Here is a 17,480-nt window from a genome sequence, read left to right as displayed (position 1 = left end):
GAAATCACTCACGTGGGGTCTTACTAAATAACATATTAAATATGTTTTGTAAATATTGGTCATACTGGATACTTTTCCTTTCTAAATTTCAGAATGGAGGCTTATCCAGGGTATGCTCATTGGCTAATGGCTGGTGACTGACAAGCTACATCTGTCCTTTATGCTATATCTGATGTTCACATTACCATTTTGCTCTGTAGGGGTACAATGCTAATCAAGTTTGACTCTCTCTATAGAGGCAGACGTTTTGGCAGTTTGCTGGTCTGGAACATTGAAATATGTGTTAACCACAATGCCAGTCTTCTCAGCAAGTTGCTCTTCGATTTCTTGCAGTTTCTGTGAGTTTGCACGATGAGATCTTAGGTTGAATTTGGGACAAGACCTCAGACTCTACAAACCTCAGTTAGCATGTTAAATGCTAAGGTTCATGACAGTACAAGATTGAACAAGTATGTCTTGTTTGGAAAGGTTGCCAGTAGAAAGCCTCTTCTTTTTAAAAAGGACATGAGAGCATGGCTAAGGTTTGCAAATTACATGGGGACAAACCACAAGAATCTTATAACAATGTCCTTTGGACAGACAAAACAGACATAATGCATCGTGGGAGATTTGGTGAAAACCAAACAAAGAATATCAACTCAACACTTCATATCAACTTCCAAGCACAGTGTTGGAGAGGTGATGATTTTGACTTATTCAGTTGTTTACACTGAATAAATGGCTTATATCAGCATGTGCTGACCACTCAGTGCATTTTATCAACAACTTTAATATTTTTTGGGAACGCAGGCATCTGTTTAAAGCAAATGGATTTAATTTTAACAAGTCAGGGGTGAAACTGTTCACCTCCAACTTGTTTTATTCCATACGTCATCCATCTGTGGTTGGTGCCAAGGCTGAGATAAACGAGGAGTTATCTCATAAAGAGGAACAAACAGTACTCCAAGAACAGACAAAGCCCAGCAGAAACCTTGAGGAGGAGCTCCATCTGCCCCCACCCGGGAAGAGCCTCAGAAAGGAGAGACATCTGAGGCAAGAAGAGGCAAGAAGAGGGGTCCCTATTTGCCTCCAACTCTCTCAACAACACCAACGACCAGGACCAGGATCTTCCCCAGTCCCCCAAACCCCTGACAGGCCATCACCCCCATCACCCTCCTCCCCCTCCCTTTCTCCCTCCTCCCCACACCTGAAATTCACTGAAGAGATGATGGAGCGGGTCAATGCTGGGCTCAGATCTACCCCCCGGCCCAATCCCTCTTTGTCCCCCATAAACCCCCCACCAAAGCAGCCAAAGGTTCGCCACCGAGCCCCACCCTCAACAGAGCAATCGAAGTCACATTGCCCAGCCTCGCCCCCCTTAGTTCCTCCTTACCACCTTCATGCTTTGTCTCCGCAGTCTGATGTGTGATGTGTGGAGGGTCCGGGCTGCGAGGATTATGGCAGTGGTGACTTTTCCCAGGAGAAGCTGGGACCCTGTTTACTAGAAGGTTTTAAAATCTCTGTACTTTTAGGTGACAGAAGGAGACATGTGGCCTGGTCAAAACACAGAGAGCTGCACTCTAAAAGATCTTTAAATATAGTAAACATACCTTGTGTGCCACAGACTGCTCCCAAACACGAGGGGACAAGTAATACCTCTAAAACACTTAAGTTGGCTTTATTAAACGTTAGATCTTTAGCTGGGAAAACATTTTTAATTAATGATTTAATCACTGAGCACAGCCTTGATTTTATGTTTTTAACTGAAACTTGGTTGGACCAAAGTAACAGTGGAGCTGTTCTCATCGAGACGACCCCTCCTAACTACAGTTTTATCAGTGAGGTCAGGGCGAGCAGGAGAGGAGGAGGGGTTGCTGTCTTATTTAATGAATCATTTCAATGTAAGCAGCTATCTCCTGGAAGTTTTCAGTCTTTTGAATATGTGGCTTTACAGCTGAAGGCCCCATCCAAAGTTGTGTTTCTTAATGTTTACAGGCCTCCCAAATACTGCACAGACTTTTTTAATGACCTCAGTGAACTGCTGTCTGTGATCTGTGTTGATTTTGACTGTGTAATTATTGTTGGGGATTTTAACATCCATGTGGACAACCCTCAGGACAAAGGGACTAAAGACCTGAGTAACACTCTGGGCAACTTTGGGCTGACTCAGCATGTAACAGAGGCCACACATAATAGAGGACACACTCTTGACCTACTGATCTCCAAGAGCCTGAGCATTTCAAACATTACTGTGTCTGATGTGGGCCTGTCTGATCATTACTGTGTTTTCTTTGAAAGTAAAATCTCAGCCCACACAAAAATATCAACAGCAGTGATCACAAAACGGTGTATAACTGAAGACAGTAGTGAGATCTTTAACCAGGTCTTCCCATTAACACCTGACCTGTCCAGAGGGTCAGTCAATGAGCTCGTCAATAGCTTTAATGCAAAAATGTTAAATGTAATGGATACTATTGCCCCCATTAAGGTGAAGGTTATCTCTGGAAGGAAAAAGTCTCCATGGAGAAACTCCACACTGGTGAAAAATGAAAAAAGAGAGTGTAGGAAAGCTGAGCGCAGATGGAGAAAAACAAACCTCCAGGTTCATTATGACATCTATAAAGAGAAACTTCACAATTATAATTTACAACTGAGGAGTGCAAGAAGGTCCTACTTCTCTGACATCATCACTAAAAACAGCCATAATGCTCGGGTCTTATTTTCTACAGTTGACACGCTAACAAACCCTCCTGTGTCAGTGGCAGCTGAACTTCATTCAACCATGGCCTGCAATGACTTTGCCAAATTCTTCACAGACAAAATCCAAAAGATTAGACAAGCAGTTGGTACATCAACAGCAGATCCAGGTTATGTACTGTGTCCACCGAAAAACTGTTTAAACACCATCAAACAGTTTCACCTGATTAACAGCAAAGACCTGGAGGACATCTTAGGTCAACTGAACTCCTCCTCTTGCTGTTTAGATGTCCTGCCAACAAGTTTTTTCAAAAAGGTCTCAAAGACTTTAGAGCAGGGGTGCCCAATCCCGGTCCTCGAGAGCTACCGTCCTGCAGCTTTTAGATGCATCCCTACTCCAACACAGCTGAATCAAATGGTTTGATTACCTCTTCAGCATGCCATCGTGTTTGGCAAAGGCCTGATAACAAGCCATTCATTTGATTCAGCTGTGTTGGAGTAGGGATGCATCTAAAAGCTGCAGGACGGTAGCTCTCGAGGACCGGGATTGGGCACCCCTGCTTTAGAGTCAGACCTGTTACAGATCGTCAACTTTTCCTTAATGTCAGGTGTGTTTCCAGAGCCACTAAAAACTGCTGTAATCAAACCTATACTGAAAAAGGACAATCTTGACAAGACACAAATGAAAAACTACAGGCCGATCTCAAATCTCCCATTTTTAAGTAAGATCATTGAAAAAGCAGTTTCTCAACAGCTCAATTACTTCTTAAAACAGAATAACTGCTACGATGCCTTCCAGTCAGGTTTTAGACAGAACCACAGCACTGAAACCGCTCTGACAAAAGTGTTTAATGACATATGTCTGAACACAGACAGTGGAAAAATGTCAGTCTTAGTTTTGCTGGATCTCAGTGCAGCATTTGATACAGTTGACCACAACATATTACTCAAACGACTGGAGAACTGGGCAGGTCTCTCAGGAACTGTACTAAACTGGTTCAAAACATACTTAGAAAACAGGAAATACTTTGTATCAATAGGTAACTTCACATCCGAGCAGACAAGTATCACATGTGGAGTTCCCCAAGGTTCCATCTTGGGACCCCCTCTGTTTAACATTTACATGCTCCCACTGGCACAGATTATAAAGAACAACAAAATAAACTATCACAGCTATGCAGATGACACACAAATATATATCACAATGTCACCAGGAGACCGAGGCCCTGTACAGGCTCTTGGTAAATGCATTGAGGAAATTAATGACTGGTTGTGCCACAATTTTCTCCAACTAAACAAAAACAAAACTGAGGTAATAGTCTTTGGCGCCAAAGAAAAACGATTACAGGTCACCAGAGAACTTCAATCTATACATCTAAAAACCACAAACCAGGTGAGAAATTTGGGTGTAGTGATGGATGCAGACCTAAACTTAGAAAAACACATTAAGACAATAACAAAGTCAGCTTACTATCACCTCAAGAATATTTCAAGGATAAAAGATCTGATGTCTCAACAGGACCTGGAAAAACTAGTCCATGCATTTATTTTTAGTAGGCTTGATTACTGTAACAGCATCTTTACAGGTCTACCTAAAAAATCAGTCAGACAACTACAGCTCATTCAGAACTCTGCTGCTCGAGTCCTCACTAAGACCAAAAAAGTGAACCACATCAGTCCAGCTCTGAGGTCTTTACACTGGCTGCCTGTCCGTCAGAGGATAGACTTTAAAGTTCTAATGCTGGCCTATAAAGCTCTGAATGGTTTAGGACCAAAATACATCAGTGACCTCCTGACCCAGTATGAACCATCCAGATCCCTCAGGTCATCTGGATCCGGTCTTTTATCAGTTCCCAGAGTCAGAACCAGACACGGAGAAGCTGCATTCAGCTTTTATGCTCCTTATATCTGGAACAAACTCTCAGAAAGCCTCAGATCAGCTGAAACACTCAGTTTATTTAAATCCAGGTTGAAGACTCACCTATTCTCAGCTGCATTTGAATAAAGCACCAAATCCACACTTTTAAGCTTAAATTTCAAAACTTACACTAACTACTGATCTTATCTATTTCTGATTTTATCTGTTTTAATTTTATATACTGTTTTGTTTGTTTGTTTGTTAAGTGGGATTAGAGCTCTGGGTAGCTCCCCAGCTGGGTCTAGACTGGGTCTAGAGAGTACTTTAAATTCAGGGAATTTAAAATAGAAAGTAGCTCGTCCACAGAAGGACTGGTAGCTCCCCTTACGATAAGGGTTCAGATCGCGCGAACAGGTGTGAAATGTGTGTGTTTAGTTAGTTTGTTTGTTTGCTTGTTTTAATCAATTTTAAATCATACTTTTTATTTGTTTTTGTTTCTAATGTCTCTGTAAAGCACTTTGAATCACCTTGTTGTTGAATTGTGCTATACAAATAAATTTGCCTTGCCTTATTTTGCAGCCACAGCACAAGAGTCATTAAATCGACCATGGATTTCTCTGTATACCAAAGCATGCTATAGTCAAATGTGAGGCCATATTTAAAACAGTTAAAAACTGGCCCAAATTAGATCATTAAACAAAGCTGTGACCCCAAGTACAGAATTTGTGGATAAGTGGTTAATCTGAAAACAGTGGTGCTCTGCACTTGCCAGGTACAGTACAATATCAAATAGATTATCAGTAACTGAGTACTGGTCCAAGTGAGCGTTATCAAATAAGCATTCATGCTGCTTCTATTAATATACCATGACCTACACAAATGTACCTTGTGAAATATATACCTAACCAAATCGGACACAGGGTTTTGTTTGTTCAAATTCATCATTTAATATACAGTAAACAGTATTGTCAGAGTATGAAGATAGTCAAAAATATGACATGCTGCAGGATTTAACATAGTAGCAAGGGATTTAGATAACATGAGAGAAGCCTAATCACAGTCATGAATATGCTGGATTCAAAGCAATATAGAAAAGATTACAATTATGAGAATGGTAGTGTGAAAAATAAACTGAATCTGTTTGCCCACTGTGGGGAAAAATGATTCCCATGACTTATTTAGAGAGCTATTATACTCCAAAGTAACCTGCGCATCTGCTGACACGGTGAAAAAAAAAAGATATAAAAAGCCCATTCTTTGATACAGAGTATATTTACTGCTTCATTTTTTTACTGTTTTTCATCATTATTATTCGTGTTATTGTAAAAATGAAATCTGATATTGGCCAGCTTATTAAAAGGGCATTTCAGGGATCGGCTGTCTCATAATCCATACCCTGAAAAATATCCTCATTTTGTCCGCATGTGCGTGTGTGTGTTTTACAGAGAGATAAAGAAAGGGGGAGAGAACTGGTGTGTGTGTGTGTGTTAATGTGCAGTTGTGGATTTATCCCTTCTCCCCCCTCCTCATCCCTCTTAATGCAAAGTGCAGGCGCAAAGCCATTAGACGGCAGAACAAGTGAGATGAGTTAGGAGAGGGTAAAAAAAGTAGAACTGTGGGACTGTGTGCCTCCCAACACTCACACATATATCACACAAAAACGCCCGCATGTCTCGGTTTGCTAGAGGTCTGAATCTTCGCCAGATCTCTCTCGAGTCTCATTACGATTGTGCTGATTGTAGTGGACACGGGCAAACAAAGACGAGGTGTTTACTTGTGTAATGGGGCCTGCTGAGGAAAAAAACAAAATCACACCACAAGGATGAGACTTTGATAGGAAAACATAAAGATCCATTTCTACTTTTTGCAGGTTTAAATGCTATTGGAGGACATATCTAATTAATGAGGCTGAAATAGGATCAATTAGGAACCCAAAGGCTTTGCATGTAATCAGACTTCCACTGGACTAACAGAGGGTGAAAGGCTACACAACACTGGAAGATTGAACTTTTCATATTTCTGCTTTTCCATAGTTGAGATCTGCTGAGTATTAGCAGATGACAGTTGAAGTTACTTCAACATTAAAACTGATCTCCCGTATATATCCTGAGGGCATATTGCAGATAGCATAGGCTTGCATAGAGAAAGCTTTGCGAGGAGAAAAAAACCCAAACATGTTTGATTAGATTGTAATGAGTTGTTCCACCAGCCTGCAATCGTTATCAGAGGGGATTTCAGACTAAGATCACTATCAAATATATTGACAGAGAAGGATTTAGCCCACAGTAGAGAGTAAGTCAAGCTCATGCCAAACAAAAGCGATAATGAGTTGTTTAAATGCATTGTCTCTGTGAGGGAGACTAATTCCTATGTATGGAGTCCTCATAGTGAGAACAAACACTGATCAGCAACTTATTATACAACTAGGAGTATATATAAGCAATCTAATATGATAATATTGTGATTCAATAATTCTGTTGGTAATAATTAGTGGCTGTAGTACCACAACTATGAACTAATTCTGTGATAAATCTAGCGTGTCTCATTTATACAGTATCTGTCTATCTATAATCTATCATGCAGCATGTACGAGGGCTAAAACTATATCTTCTCACATTATAATACCATAGTAGGTAAAAATTCTCTCATCATAGTGGCGGAAGACAACAAAATATATTCGCTCTAAAACACTGCACTGGATATGGTGCTTGATTTATTGGATGCTACTTTTAAAGTGCCTTGTTTATTTCAATCCAGTGGATTTATCTGACATCCAATTCAGGATGAGCAGTGAGGTTGGAGCATAATCTGGCTGTCATAGTGTGAAACGTGGGGTACAGCACGGACAGGTTGCCAGTCTGTCTTTGGACTGTGGGAAGAAATGAAAGTACCCAGGAAAGAAGCCACACAAGCATGAGAAGAACATGCAAATTCTACAATGCAAGGCTTCCCTCGTAGGTACTGGGCTCAAATTTAAGCCAGTATAAAAAGAGTCACACAGAAAGTGCAGTGTAAGGGTGGAGCAGCAGAGGAGGAGAAAATGCTGGGTAAAGTTTTGAAGTGGCAGGGCTGAGCTGTGTGGTGGCGCTGTGGGGAGCCTGAGTCACTGGATGAGCTCTTCATCCCAGTGGGCTTTAGTTCTCATCCACACACAGCATGATGTAAATGTCACCTCCACCAGACTCACTTATTAAGGCCACGCAGCTGGAGAGACGCCAAAGCTTGGACTGACATTCAAAATGTGCTCTAGTCAGAAGCAATATAAGAGTACTGTTTAGATATGAGTTTAAATAGTAGGAGCACTTAAAAACTGAACCAGTGAAAACACTGTTTTTCCCCCCTGCCACGATCACTGAACAGGCCTGTATTCAGAATTCTTTCTTCTGCAGTATCACACAGCATGCTCTCAGGTGGATATATATGGACTATACATCACTGTTTATATTGATTTCAGATCATGTTCGAGTTCCCTGCACCAACAAACATAAAGACATGACCACCAGTCAATAAATCAACTTCATGTTATATTCATGCAAAGCTCAACCACCGTTTTACCTCCTGCACCTCTACAACATTAGAGTCTGCAGCAAGACAGTTAGCTGGATAAAATTGAAAAACAATAGAAACACACCAAAAAAAAAAAAAAAGCTTGATCCAGACCCCTGCATAAAGTGGAGCTGGAACCAGTGGCTCTATATTGTAGTGGGAAGGTTAGCTGGGCATTCTGAGTAATCACCTATAATAAATATTTCTGCCCTGAGTGAAGTGATCTTACCCAGGATGACAGTATCTCTCTCTATGCACAGGAAATAGGGGGTCACTAAATGACTTGATCAGCATGAACACGACATGGATCATATGCAGATTGATACCAACTTATTCGGCAACTTCAAAACACCGAATGAGTTTCTCTCTAGTACTTTCAGAGACTTTTAGAATCAGTGCTGAGGGGCAATGAAGCTGTTCTGGTGGCACGTCACGACCCAGCACCGTACTAACACACCTTATACTCTTTGTCACCAATCTGTACATGCGTATGTATAATTCCAATGTGAAAGTTCCAAAACTAAATATACCAAAACCTAACAGGCACTTAGTTGGTTTCATTGTTTAACAGACCAAATCTCTCCATCTTCAAAGTTAGCCATATCTCAAATACATGGGGATTAAAGGCATGCTTCTTTATTGTCACCTTAGAGTAAAAATAAATAAATAAATTTTACCACCTTGCATGTTTTACCACCTCAACATTGATTAAGCTAATTTCATTTCAAATACCAGGGTTGAGCGATGACTACACAGGCCAGACAGATTTGTTGAAAGAAAAGAAAACAGAAAAGTTCTGTTTTTTTAAACTATCTTATAGCACCACTAACTCTGATGCAGCCATATTCCAAATTGGGCTTATGATGGTGTATAGGTTGTATCCTGCAGTTGACATACAGTTAGACAGGGGGAATAACTAGAAATTTATCAGGCAAGAAAGTATCACTAAAAGAAAGTGAAAACATTTTTGCATTTTCAGTTTAACTAAAAATCAAAACAAAACAATGTTGTCAAGATTTCAGCCATTAAAGCAAACATAAGATTTAACTCCAAAATCTGGACTAACCTTGATTTCAAAGTCTGAAGATCTTCAAACCATTCACAACTCTAGACTAAAGTATGTCCTTCTTTGTCTTTTAATAGATTCACTTTTATTTTGGCAAATTGCTTTTTGACAAATTGTGGATTCTCCATTAACAGCTTTACTTTTGCCACCTGACCGCAGCTGCTTTATTTTAATTCTTATTCTAAAAGGGTATAAGATTTAGAAAATTAGCAATAAAGTACCATTTTTAACCACATCTTTTTGTGACAGTAGATAAGCTCCTTTATTAAATGGCAATATTTGTTTCATAAAACTTTATTTTTTTTAAAATAAACTGACCCACTTGCAGTATATTTGTGCCCCTGTTTGTTCATTTTGTTTACTTGTTTCATGTGAAAACAATTATATTTTTAAATCAAGAAAAATAATATCAAATGTTTCTTTATGTTTCTAAAATATGTGAATAATTTTCATACTATATGTTTTGTATCTGTTTAACGGTGATGTGGTCCACCTCAGTTCACGGTTAAATTTATAATTTTAAGTGCAAAGATTTTTTTTTTTAAATGTGTTTACGAGAATACAAAAATAGTGTTTTTTATGCTTGTTTTTTTTTTGTTTGCTTGTATTTTAATAAATTTAAGACAAACAAACCTAAGTGGCCCCATTAAACCTGCTCTGTGGATTTATTCCCTCAGCACTGCGGAGAGCGGCAGCAGCGAGTGGAAGATCAAGTTTCAGCACCATGGACAGCACCACTTTCATGTTTGGCATCACGTCAGGCTCAGACAGGCGCTTTAAACGGTCAAAAGTAGATTTTAAAGAGCCTGGACGACCTAAACGAGTCTGTAAAAACCACTCCCACAAATAAATAAGCTTAGGTAAACAAATGTAGTTTCAGAACTGAAGATTTTTAACGACAATAAAAAAAAATGCGAACATGTTTGGAGAAGGTTGGAAGAACGGCTAGGAGACACATAATGATTAGCGCAGATCCCAATAAAACCAATCAGCATGGAGGATTGGGGGGCGGGGGTGTTGTTGTAAGTCACGATTTAAACATTAGTTCTAATCTAATTGTAAGGCACACTTGGGTTACAGTAGCATCCCTAGACAAATAAGCAACACTCGACAACCTCTAACGGAGGTGTCAAAGCACTAAGAAGCCATTTGTAAGGTTTATAAAGTTACCAGAAGGCGCCAGAGAACGCACGTTGCTTTTCAAGAGACGTAAGTGATGCGTCATTTATTGACAGATAAGCCAACCATTGAGGGGATGACGTAAGTTTGACAAGTCTGCCTTTAAAAGGGGAGAGCAAGCAGAAGGGCATTAAACAGACTGGGAGATTTACTAGCGCCAAAATTCCATATATTACGCCAATATCCAACTCGCTTAGTGTGTCTTAGAGGGCACTGTAACTATCTGAAAGTGGTCAGAAAATGCATTCGGACAAGTAAAGGTGACTACAGTTTAAGTTTCTTACATCCTCGTCCTCGCAGCGCCGGCCGTGCTGCTGAAACCGGGTTCGTTGGCTCTGCGCCGCACTCTCCCCTTCCACACTTTGCCCGAGGAGGTGGCTCGCCTCTGGAGGGTTGGGGAAGGATTTGTTCGTGTTGATCTTGCCGGTCAATCTCTGATACAGTGACGCCATGTCGACTGCTTGTCATAAAATAAAGAAGGGATAACTTGGCTCTGCTCTCAATCAATAAATGCGCGCGCGCGGACACACATATACAAAAAAGTTCGAGCAGGTCGATCCGCTATGGCTGGAGTGATTCGATTACACGACGCTCTGGTTCAGTTGAAAGAAAGAAAAAAAAATATCACTCTGTGTTCAGGATGCATGGCACGTACTTTCAGGCTCGCCGGTCGGGTCTCAACGATCCTGCAGCAACGCAGTTCCCACACTTTCCCAACTTGATCCCGAACTGATGCAAATACAAGGAGGCTGACTCGAGCACCAAAAAAAGGGGAGAAGCCAGCCTCGGCTGGTTGATATCCCGCTTCTCTTTCCCTCCCTTGTGGTAGAAAAGAAGGTGACGGCTGATAAACGTCCAGGGAGTGATGGGGCTTTGCCTTACAAGTATTCGCAGACACCAGGTGGTGTGCAAAACAGCTGCGAACGACACAAAGCAACCTTAACACATTAAAGTGCAGGTTTTGCGGTGAAAACTTGCGGTGATTGACTTGGCACATAGATCAGGTTCTAGTAAATCTAATAGTTGGGTTTTTTTTTGTTGTTGTTTGTTTTGTTTTTAATCTTTGCCTCCATTTGGGTTACAGAGCCGCTTTGCAGAGAGCAAGAGTGCCCTCATGTGGACCACGGCGCAGAAGACCCAGACAGGCATGACATATTTTCAAGGAGACAGGTTTTCATAGAGCATAAAATGGGAAGATTGGTTTCTCTGATATCACTCAGTGAGATTTCCTGCGGTCCCAATCTTCCATATTAGTTTACACCCTCTGTGTTTCAGGTGACAGGTGACAAGAGACGCTTATTTGCTTTCCTATTAAACAACAAAAATACTGTTTTCTTGCAAAATGCAAGCTGCAAACACAGAGATGAGACGAGTCACCGCCTTTGAGACAGAATAAACTTGCATTTTAAGCCTGGAGCTCCATTAAATCACACATCAAGCTAATTATTTCTATTACTGACTCGTCTGCCTGTTGGTTTCCTGTTTTAACAGAATAATGATGTATAATTTCGAGGAGCCCAAAGGGACCACTTCAAATTGTCTGCTGTCATCTCAGCAGCCATCCAAATCCTAAGGACACTCACTGTCTTGTTTATTACTTTCTTATATCCTCACTCACATCTGAGATGCTGTACCTGATAAATGTTTGGCTTTTTTTTCCTTTTTTTTCTTTTGTTTTACATAAGACATGAATTAAATGATTGCTTAATTATCAGTGTATCTGTTTAAACGAAACAACTTTGAATGTTTTGAAATGCAAAAAAGAGCCACTTTTAAAGTAAACGATTACACATTTTAAATTTCAAGAAGGAAAACATCTAAAGGCAGTCAAAACAGTTTCTTTGCGATGCTGACTGGCCTCTAAGACACACTTCTTTTTTTGCTGTGCCAGCTCGAGGAGACTCATTTTATACAACAGACCCGGAATCTGTCATCTAATTTGATTTTGTGAGTAGTCACAGCATACAGAACACCTCCCTCTGTGTATTCAACAAGCTCAGCATGTTCGGGGTGTGTGAACTGGGATGGGCAAGGGACAAGACGGAGATGCAGGTTGTGTCAATGACCACACTTGTGGCTAGAAAGCTGATACTTCTCTGCTGGAAGTCTGATAAACCCCCTACCTTCGAAATGTGGTTGAGAGCATTTGGAAATGTACTCCATCTGGAAAAAATCAGGTTTACCCTGTCTAACCGAGAGAGTGTGTTTGATAAGATTTGGCAACCGGTCGTTAGCCTGATGGACAACCTTAATTGAAGTATACTCTGTCTTGACATTTATGTATGATGTATCACCACCTTGTTGACTTGCCGTTCACCTTCTATTGTGTTCTTTTTGAAGGTGATTGTTGTATGCTACTCAATTATAAAATCAATAAAAATATATAAAAAAAAAAAAACAAGCTCAGCATGCTGGGATTTCTGCCAAACACAGACTAACTCATCCACTCACCACAGCCCAACTACCTCTCAAGTTCTCGAGTCCTCAAGGAGAAGCTTAACGCCACATGAATTGCAAACACCCCTCACATATAACAGCCCACATCTGTTTAAGTTTACCCTTTAATTAAGATGACTTCCTAAAAAAAGATTAGACAGGCACACACTGCCACAGCTTCCAACTTGCACAGTACAGACTCATGCCCACCCCCCCAAAAATGTGTTTCAACCCATCAAATCCATCTCAGACTGTGGCAGACAACCCAGAAATGGAATTCAATTTTTAGGTACTGTGATGCGATTAAGCAGAAGGAGAAGAAAAGAGAAAAAAGCCTGTGAAGCAAGATATGTCAAACAGCAGGAAATCCTGAGAGCACTGATGCAGTTAATGTTAAGGTGGGCTGAGTAACATCCTCAGCATAATTATTAATACAATTAAGAAAGGAAAGAAACTTTCCAGACTGCATTGTGGTCTGACTTAGACTCGCTTCTATTTTCTCGTATCCAATTAACTTACTGACTAAAGTCATATATGGACAAAATTGGATTATTTCTGGGCCTCCCCATTGCTGGATGTAGAGCTAAATGCAGCAGTGCTGTGAGCAGATCAGCGCTAAATCTGGGCAGCAGAGGGCAGAGTTGCATGTTCTAATCCCAGTCAGAGTATTTTGTTTGTGGGCAAAGACTGGCTGACATTAGCTGAGCGGGACACTGAAGATTTTAAAAGGATGAGAGAAGCTAAAAAAAGTCAGTTATACTGAAAAATACACCTTTCCTAACGATATTGCCTGATAACCAAGCAGAACAGAGACAACTTAGCAGCTTCTGTTTCTTTTTAAATTAGACCTACAAACTGCAATCACAAATGCAACCTTCCCAGATGTGTAAGTGTTGGGGGGATTCTTTCTGTGCCAAGAATTCACTACTGTCTAGTGGCTAAGAGCAACTTCATTTCAAATATTTATTTCTATATTTTTTAACGTAAATAAATGCCACTCAGCTACCTAAGGAAAGAAAAACATCAATATGACAATTTTGCTTTCATTCAAAAACTGCAAGCACACTCACAAGTTCATTTGCCGGAGCATCCCATTCTGTCAAGCAGCCATCATGATTTATGATGGATAGTTTCTCATTTCATGCTGCTGTGCAAGAGCCATACTTATCAGGCCACATGTCTCTCCCCGGACTGGAACTACTCTGGAGGGCTGCACTCTCTAAATCCTTTCCTCCATCATAAAAATGAAGGCAGTGCAGAAGCAGCTGCCACAGTAAAGGTGGCAGAGGGAGTTGTTGGGTCGCCGTCCACAGTATTTTCAAAAGCTGTGTCACTGCCAGCACATCTTCAGCTGCTGGACTGCCAGACAGCAATTAATGTGTGCCAAGGGAGGCGGTCGATCATTCTGACAAGCTTTAAGCAACATGAATTATACAAAAGATCAATTTTTTTATGCTAAGGGAATAAATGTCGAAGGTATTAAAAGTTCATGATTTAAAAGGTGAAGTTTAACCCTCAAATTTTTGCCCTAGGAACCCATAAGAATGACAATCCATTAGGGATAAGGGGGCCTTAGGGACACTTTCTTAGATAAGAATCCATTCTAAAAATTGAATCTCACAACTTGCACAAATTAGGATAAGATGAACTTAAAAAAGAATGAGAATGAATAGAGTCATACAGTGCTGCTCTCATTCACACATATGGCACTGGAGCAATCAATCTAGCTGGAAACGTTGAAACAGAGAAGGCGAGGTCTTCCAAGTATGTATCAAATAAAAGACACGTTTGACCTTGTCAGAAGAAAAGAAAATCCCCCAGCTGATGGTGTGACGGGAGCAGGCATTCACAGCAGGAGCAAAAGTTCAGGTGCGGAAGAAAGAAAGAGCGAGAACTCATGAATTTATACGGTGGTGTCACATTTCATTGTTGCAGTCCATTTCTCACTGAGGATACTGTCATAAAGCTCCACCTCCAATCCTGAGCTTCACAGAGAGAGGATCAGTAGTCATTATCCGAGACATTCGGGTCTGTTGGACCTCTAGCTGACGATGAGGGAACCCAATTTGAAAATGCACCCCGGCATCTGTCCCTAAGTATCTCCAAGATGCAGCAGCTGCAGTTTAAAATGTGGTAGGTTAAAAGCCTGATTGATTTAAAGGCTTCTTCTTGGGTTCTTGGATTCTCACAGAAGTTTCAGCTTTAGATTAAAAACCTTTTTTGTGTTCTCCATGCTAGTTGGGGAATGTGTGTATACGTGTGTGTTTGTGACTGTTGGCTTGAGGCTTGTTTTGAATGACAGGGGGAGATTGAAGGTGGTGGAGCCTGACGCTGTTGGACTTAAAATTAAATGGCCAAATTAATAGGTGCTGTCACTTGCCGCTGTGAAACCACCTACTCGCCTCAACACCAATCCGAAGGCAACATCGCTCTTTGATCGACACTCCCCATCTGCCCCAGCGCCAGGGCGGCAATCTCTCATGACGAATCAGAGCACTGGGAAGGAGAAACAAATCTCGGAAATGACAAATAACACGAGGAGGGGGGGAAAGAAAAAAAAGTTTTGACAAATCATATTTTGCTCATGCGGCAGTTTTTATGATGTGTCTATATCAACTGTGGATTTGCCAGCAAAGTGACATGAAGCATGGCGAATTGAGTCGAAATCCTATTTGAAATGGGCAAGATAAAGTCCCCAGGAAATTTAGAGGGACAGCATGAGCAGGAAGGAGGTGCTAAAGTGGGGGGAAATAGAAAAAGAGCCAGGAGCTGTGATCGGGTGTGAGCCGTAACGATGGGTAAAACATGAGTGCCTATCAAGTGTAAGAGGCACAAAGGTAATCTGCAAATGCAGGGCTGGAGAGGAAGAGGGGGGGAAAATGCATTTGTTATCTCAGGCTTCACTGTTGACTTGGATCCCATTTCCCAAATAGGACCAGCAGAATCATTTTACGTATGGTGGAGATGGTGGTCCAAGTAGAGAGTCTGTGTGCTGAGGGCTGATTTATCTTTCTGGCAGCTCAGCAATAACCAAACAAAGAAATCCAGTACCAGGCCTTGGTACTGGATTTATTGCTAGCTACTGTATGATCCATGACTCTTTTTGAAGAAGCATCATTCTAAACAATAACTATATTTAACTAAAACCTAAAAACTTTCCATCACCATTATAATAGTGTTTCTGTTTTGTGCTGCTTAAAGGGCTAGTAAGTACAATTTCAACATTCAAACTATTTTTTTTCTAAATATGTACTTATATTTTCATGAATAGAAGGAACTGTAAGTGTAAACTGTAATTTTCTTTAAGTCCTTTACTCAAGCCACCCACAGAGCTAATATGTACATAAGCTTTAAAAGATTACAGTAACACTGAAAAGGTTTATAAAGGTGTTATTAGTAAGACTGCTTCAATCATGGATAAGAGCATTGGGCTACTTTTCAACTGAAGTTGACTCTTAACATCTGAGTCAATTCATAACGCTAATTAACAGTTATTATGTTATCTAACAGTACTTTCAGTACTGACTGAAATTAAACATGAATAAAACTTTTTTGTCTGGATCAGATTTTTCTCATTTCATCAGCTTCAGTGTTAGGCCTACAACTCCCAAGACACTTAGCATGTCTTTTGTTATCATTTCAATAGAGTAACCCATCCCAGAAAGAAAAATTACAAGGTATCTGTTATAATTACAATTTTTTAGATGTTATCTAGATGCTAAAGCTATGTGATGTATAAAACTGAGTGTGTTATGTTAAGTCACAGTTTTAGTTGAGTTACTGGTTGCCATTGGGTTCAAGAATGAGCTATTTGCAGTACATAATTTGTTTCTCTGTGTTTATACACGACTCTGCATTTAATTATGAGTTATTATTAATCTCTGGCTCTCTTGCAAAGCATGTCTTCTGGCCTGGCCCTAACCTCCAACTGGTGGCAACAGATGGTTGCTCCTCCCTGAGCCTGGTTCTGCTGGAGGTTTCTTCCTGTTAAAAGGCAGTTTTCCTTTCCCACTGTCGCCAAAGTGCTGTCTCATAGGGGTTCATCTGATTGTTGGGGTTTCTCTGTATTATTGTGAGGTCTTTACTTTACAATATTAAGTGACTGTTGTTGTGATTTAAGGCTATATAAATAAAATTGAATTAAATTATTAAAAACATCAGTAACTGTAATTGTTTTCCAGATTTTTAGTTACAACTAAGTTCCTATAAAATTATGCAGTTTTCATTTCTGATGTGTCTATTACTGCTGCTATGTCAAAGCAGTCTGTGGTGGGGTGTGGTCTCGCCATGCTCCCGTCCTGGGTTTCGGCACCACTTTAACAGACGCACAACAAACCCGAGCACATTTCAACACTTTTCAGCATCGTTCTTTATTTCGGTTGTCGTTTCCAACTCAGCTGCACCTTCTCAGCTGTCAGCCCCATACAAACACCAACAACCTCACTCAGGACCCAGTCCATATCTAAATGTAGTGGAGGTGTGATGAGCTGATGCCGTTCAGGTGTGTCCGCCTCCCCTGCAGCAGCGCCACAGACCACGCCCTGCCAAACAGTCGTTGTCAGCATGCATGGTGTTTTGTGAAATGGGCATCCCTCTGAACTCATCCCATATGGACACGTGGTCTCAACTTCTTTGGATCCCATTTAAACAGACTGAGAAAACTGTCATTTTTCAGCATGCAGGGCTCCAAACAAAGGTAGAAACACTCAAATGAGACAC

The 17,480-nt window shown here is 40.6% G+C and overlaps 1 protein-coding gene across 4 annotated transcripts in view; it reads right to left on the bottom strand.

Moving 5' to 3' along the window:
- Window positions 1-17,480, bottom strand: part of dpp6a (dipeptidyl-peptidase 6a) — a 358,152-nt gene that overhangs the window by 174,643 nt on the left and 166,029 nt on the right. The window contains exon 1 of one of the 4 annotated variants that reach the window (XM_076888301.1): window positions 10,610-11,182. The exons of the other annotated variants lie outside the window; for them this stretch is intronic. Coding sequence (XP_076744416.1) covers window positions 10,610-10,777 — 168 coding nt within the window. The 5' untranslated portion in view covers window positions 10,778-11,182. Of the gene's footprint in view, window positions 1-10,609; window positions 11,183-17,480 lie in introns of those variants that run through there. 4 annotated transcript variants of the gene reach the window in all.

Source organism: Maylandia zebra, linkage group LG9 (genome assembly GCF_041146795.1).
Source record: "Maylandia zebra isolate NMK-2024a linkage group LG9, Mzebra_GT3a, whole genome shotgun sequence".
NCBI lineage: Eukaryota > Metazoa > Chordata > Actinopteri > Cichliformes > Cichlidae > Maylandia > Maylandia zebra.
The sequence above is the reverse complement of the archived record's forward strand: the minus strand, read 5'-3'. Positions and strand labels throughout refer to the sequence as shown.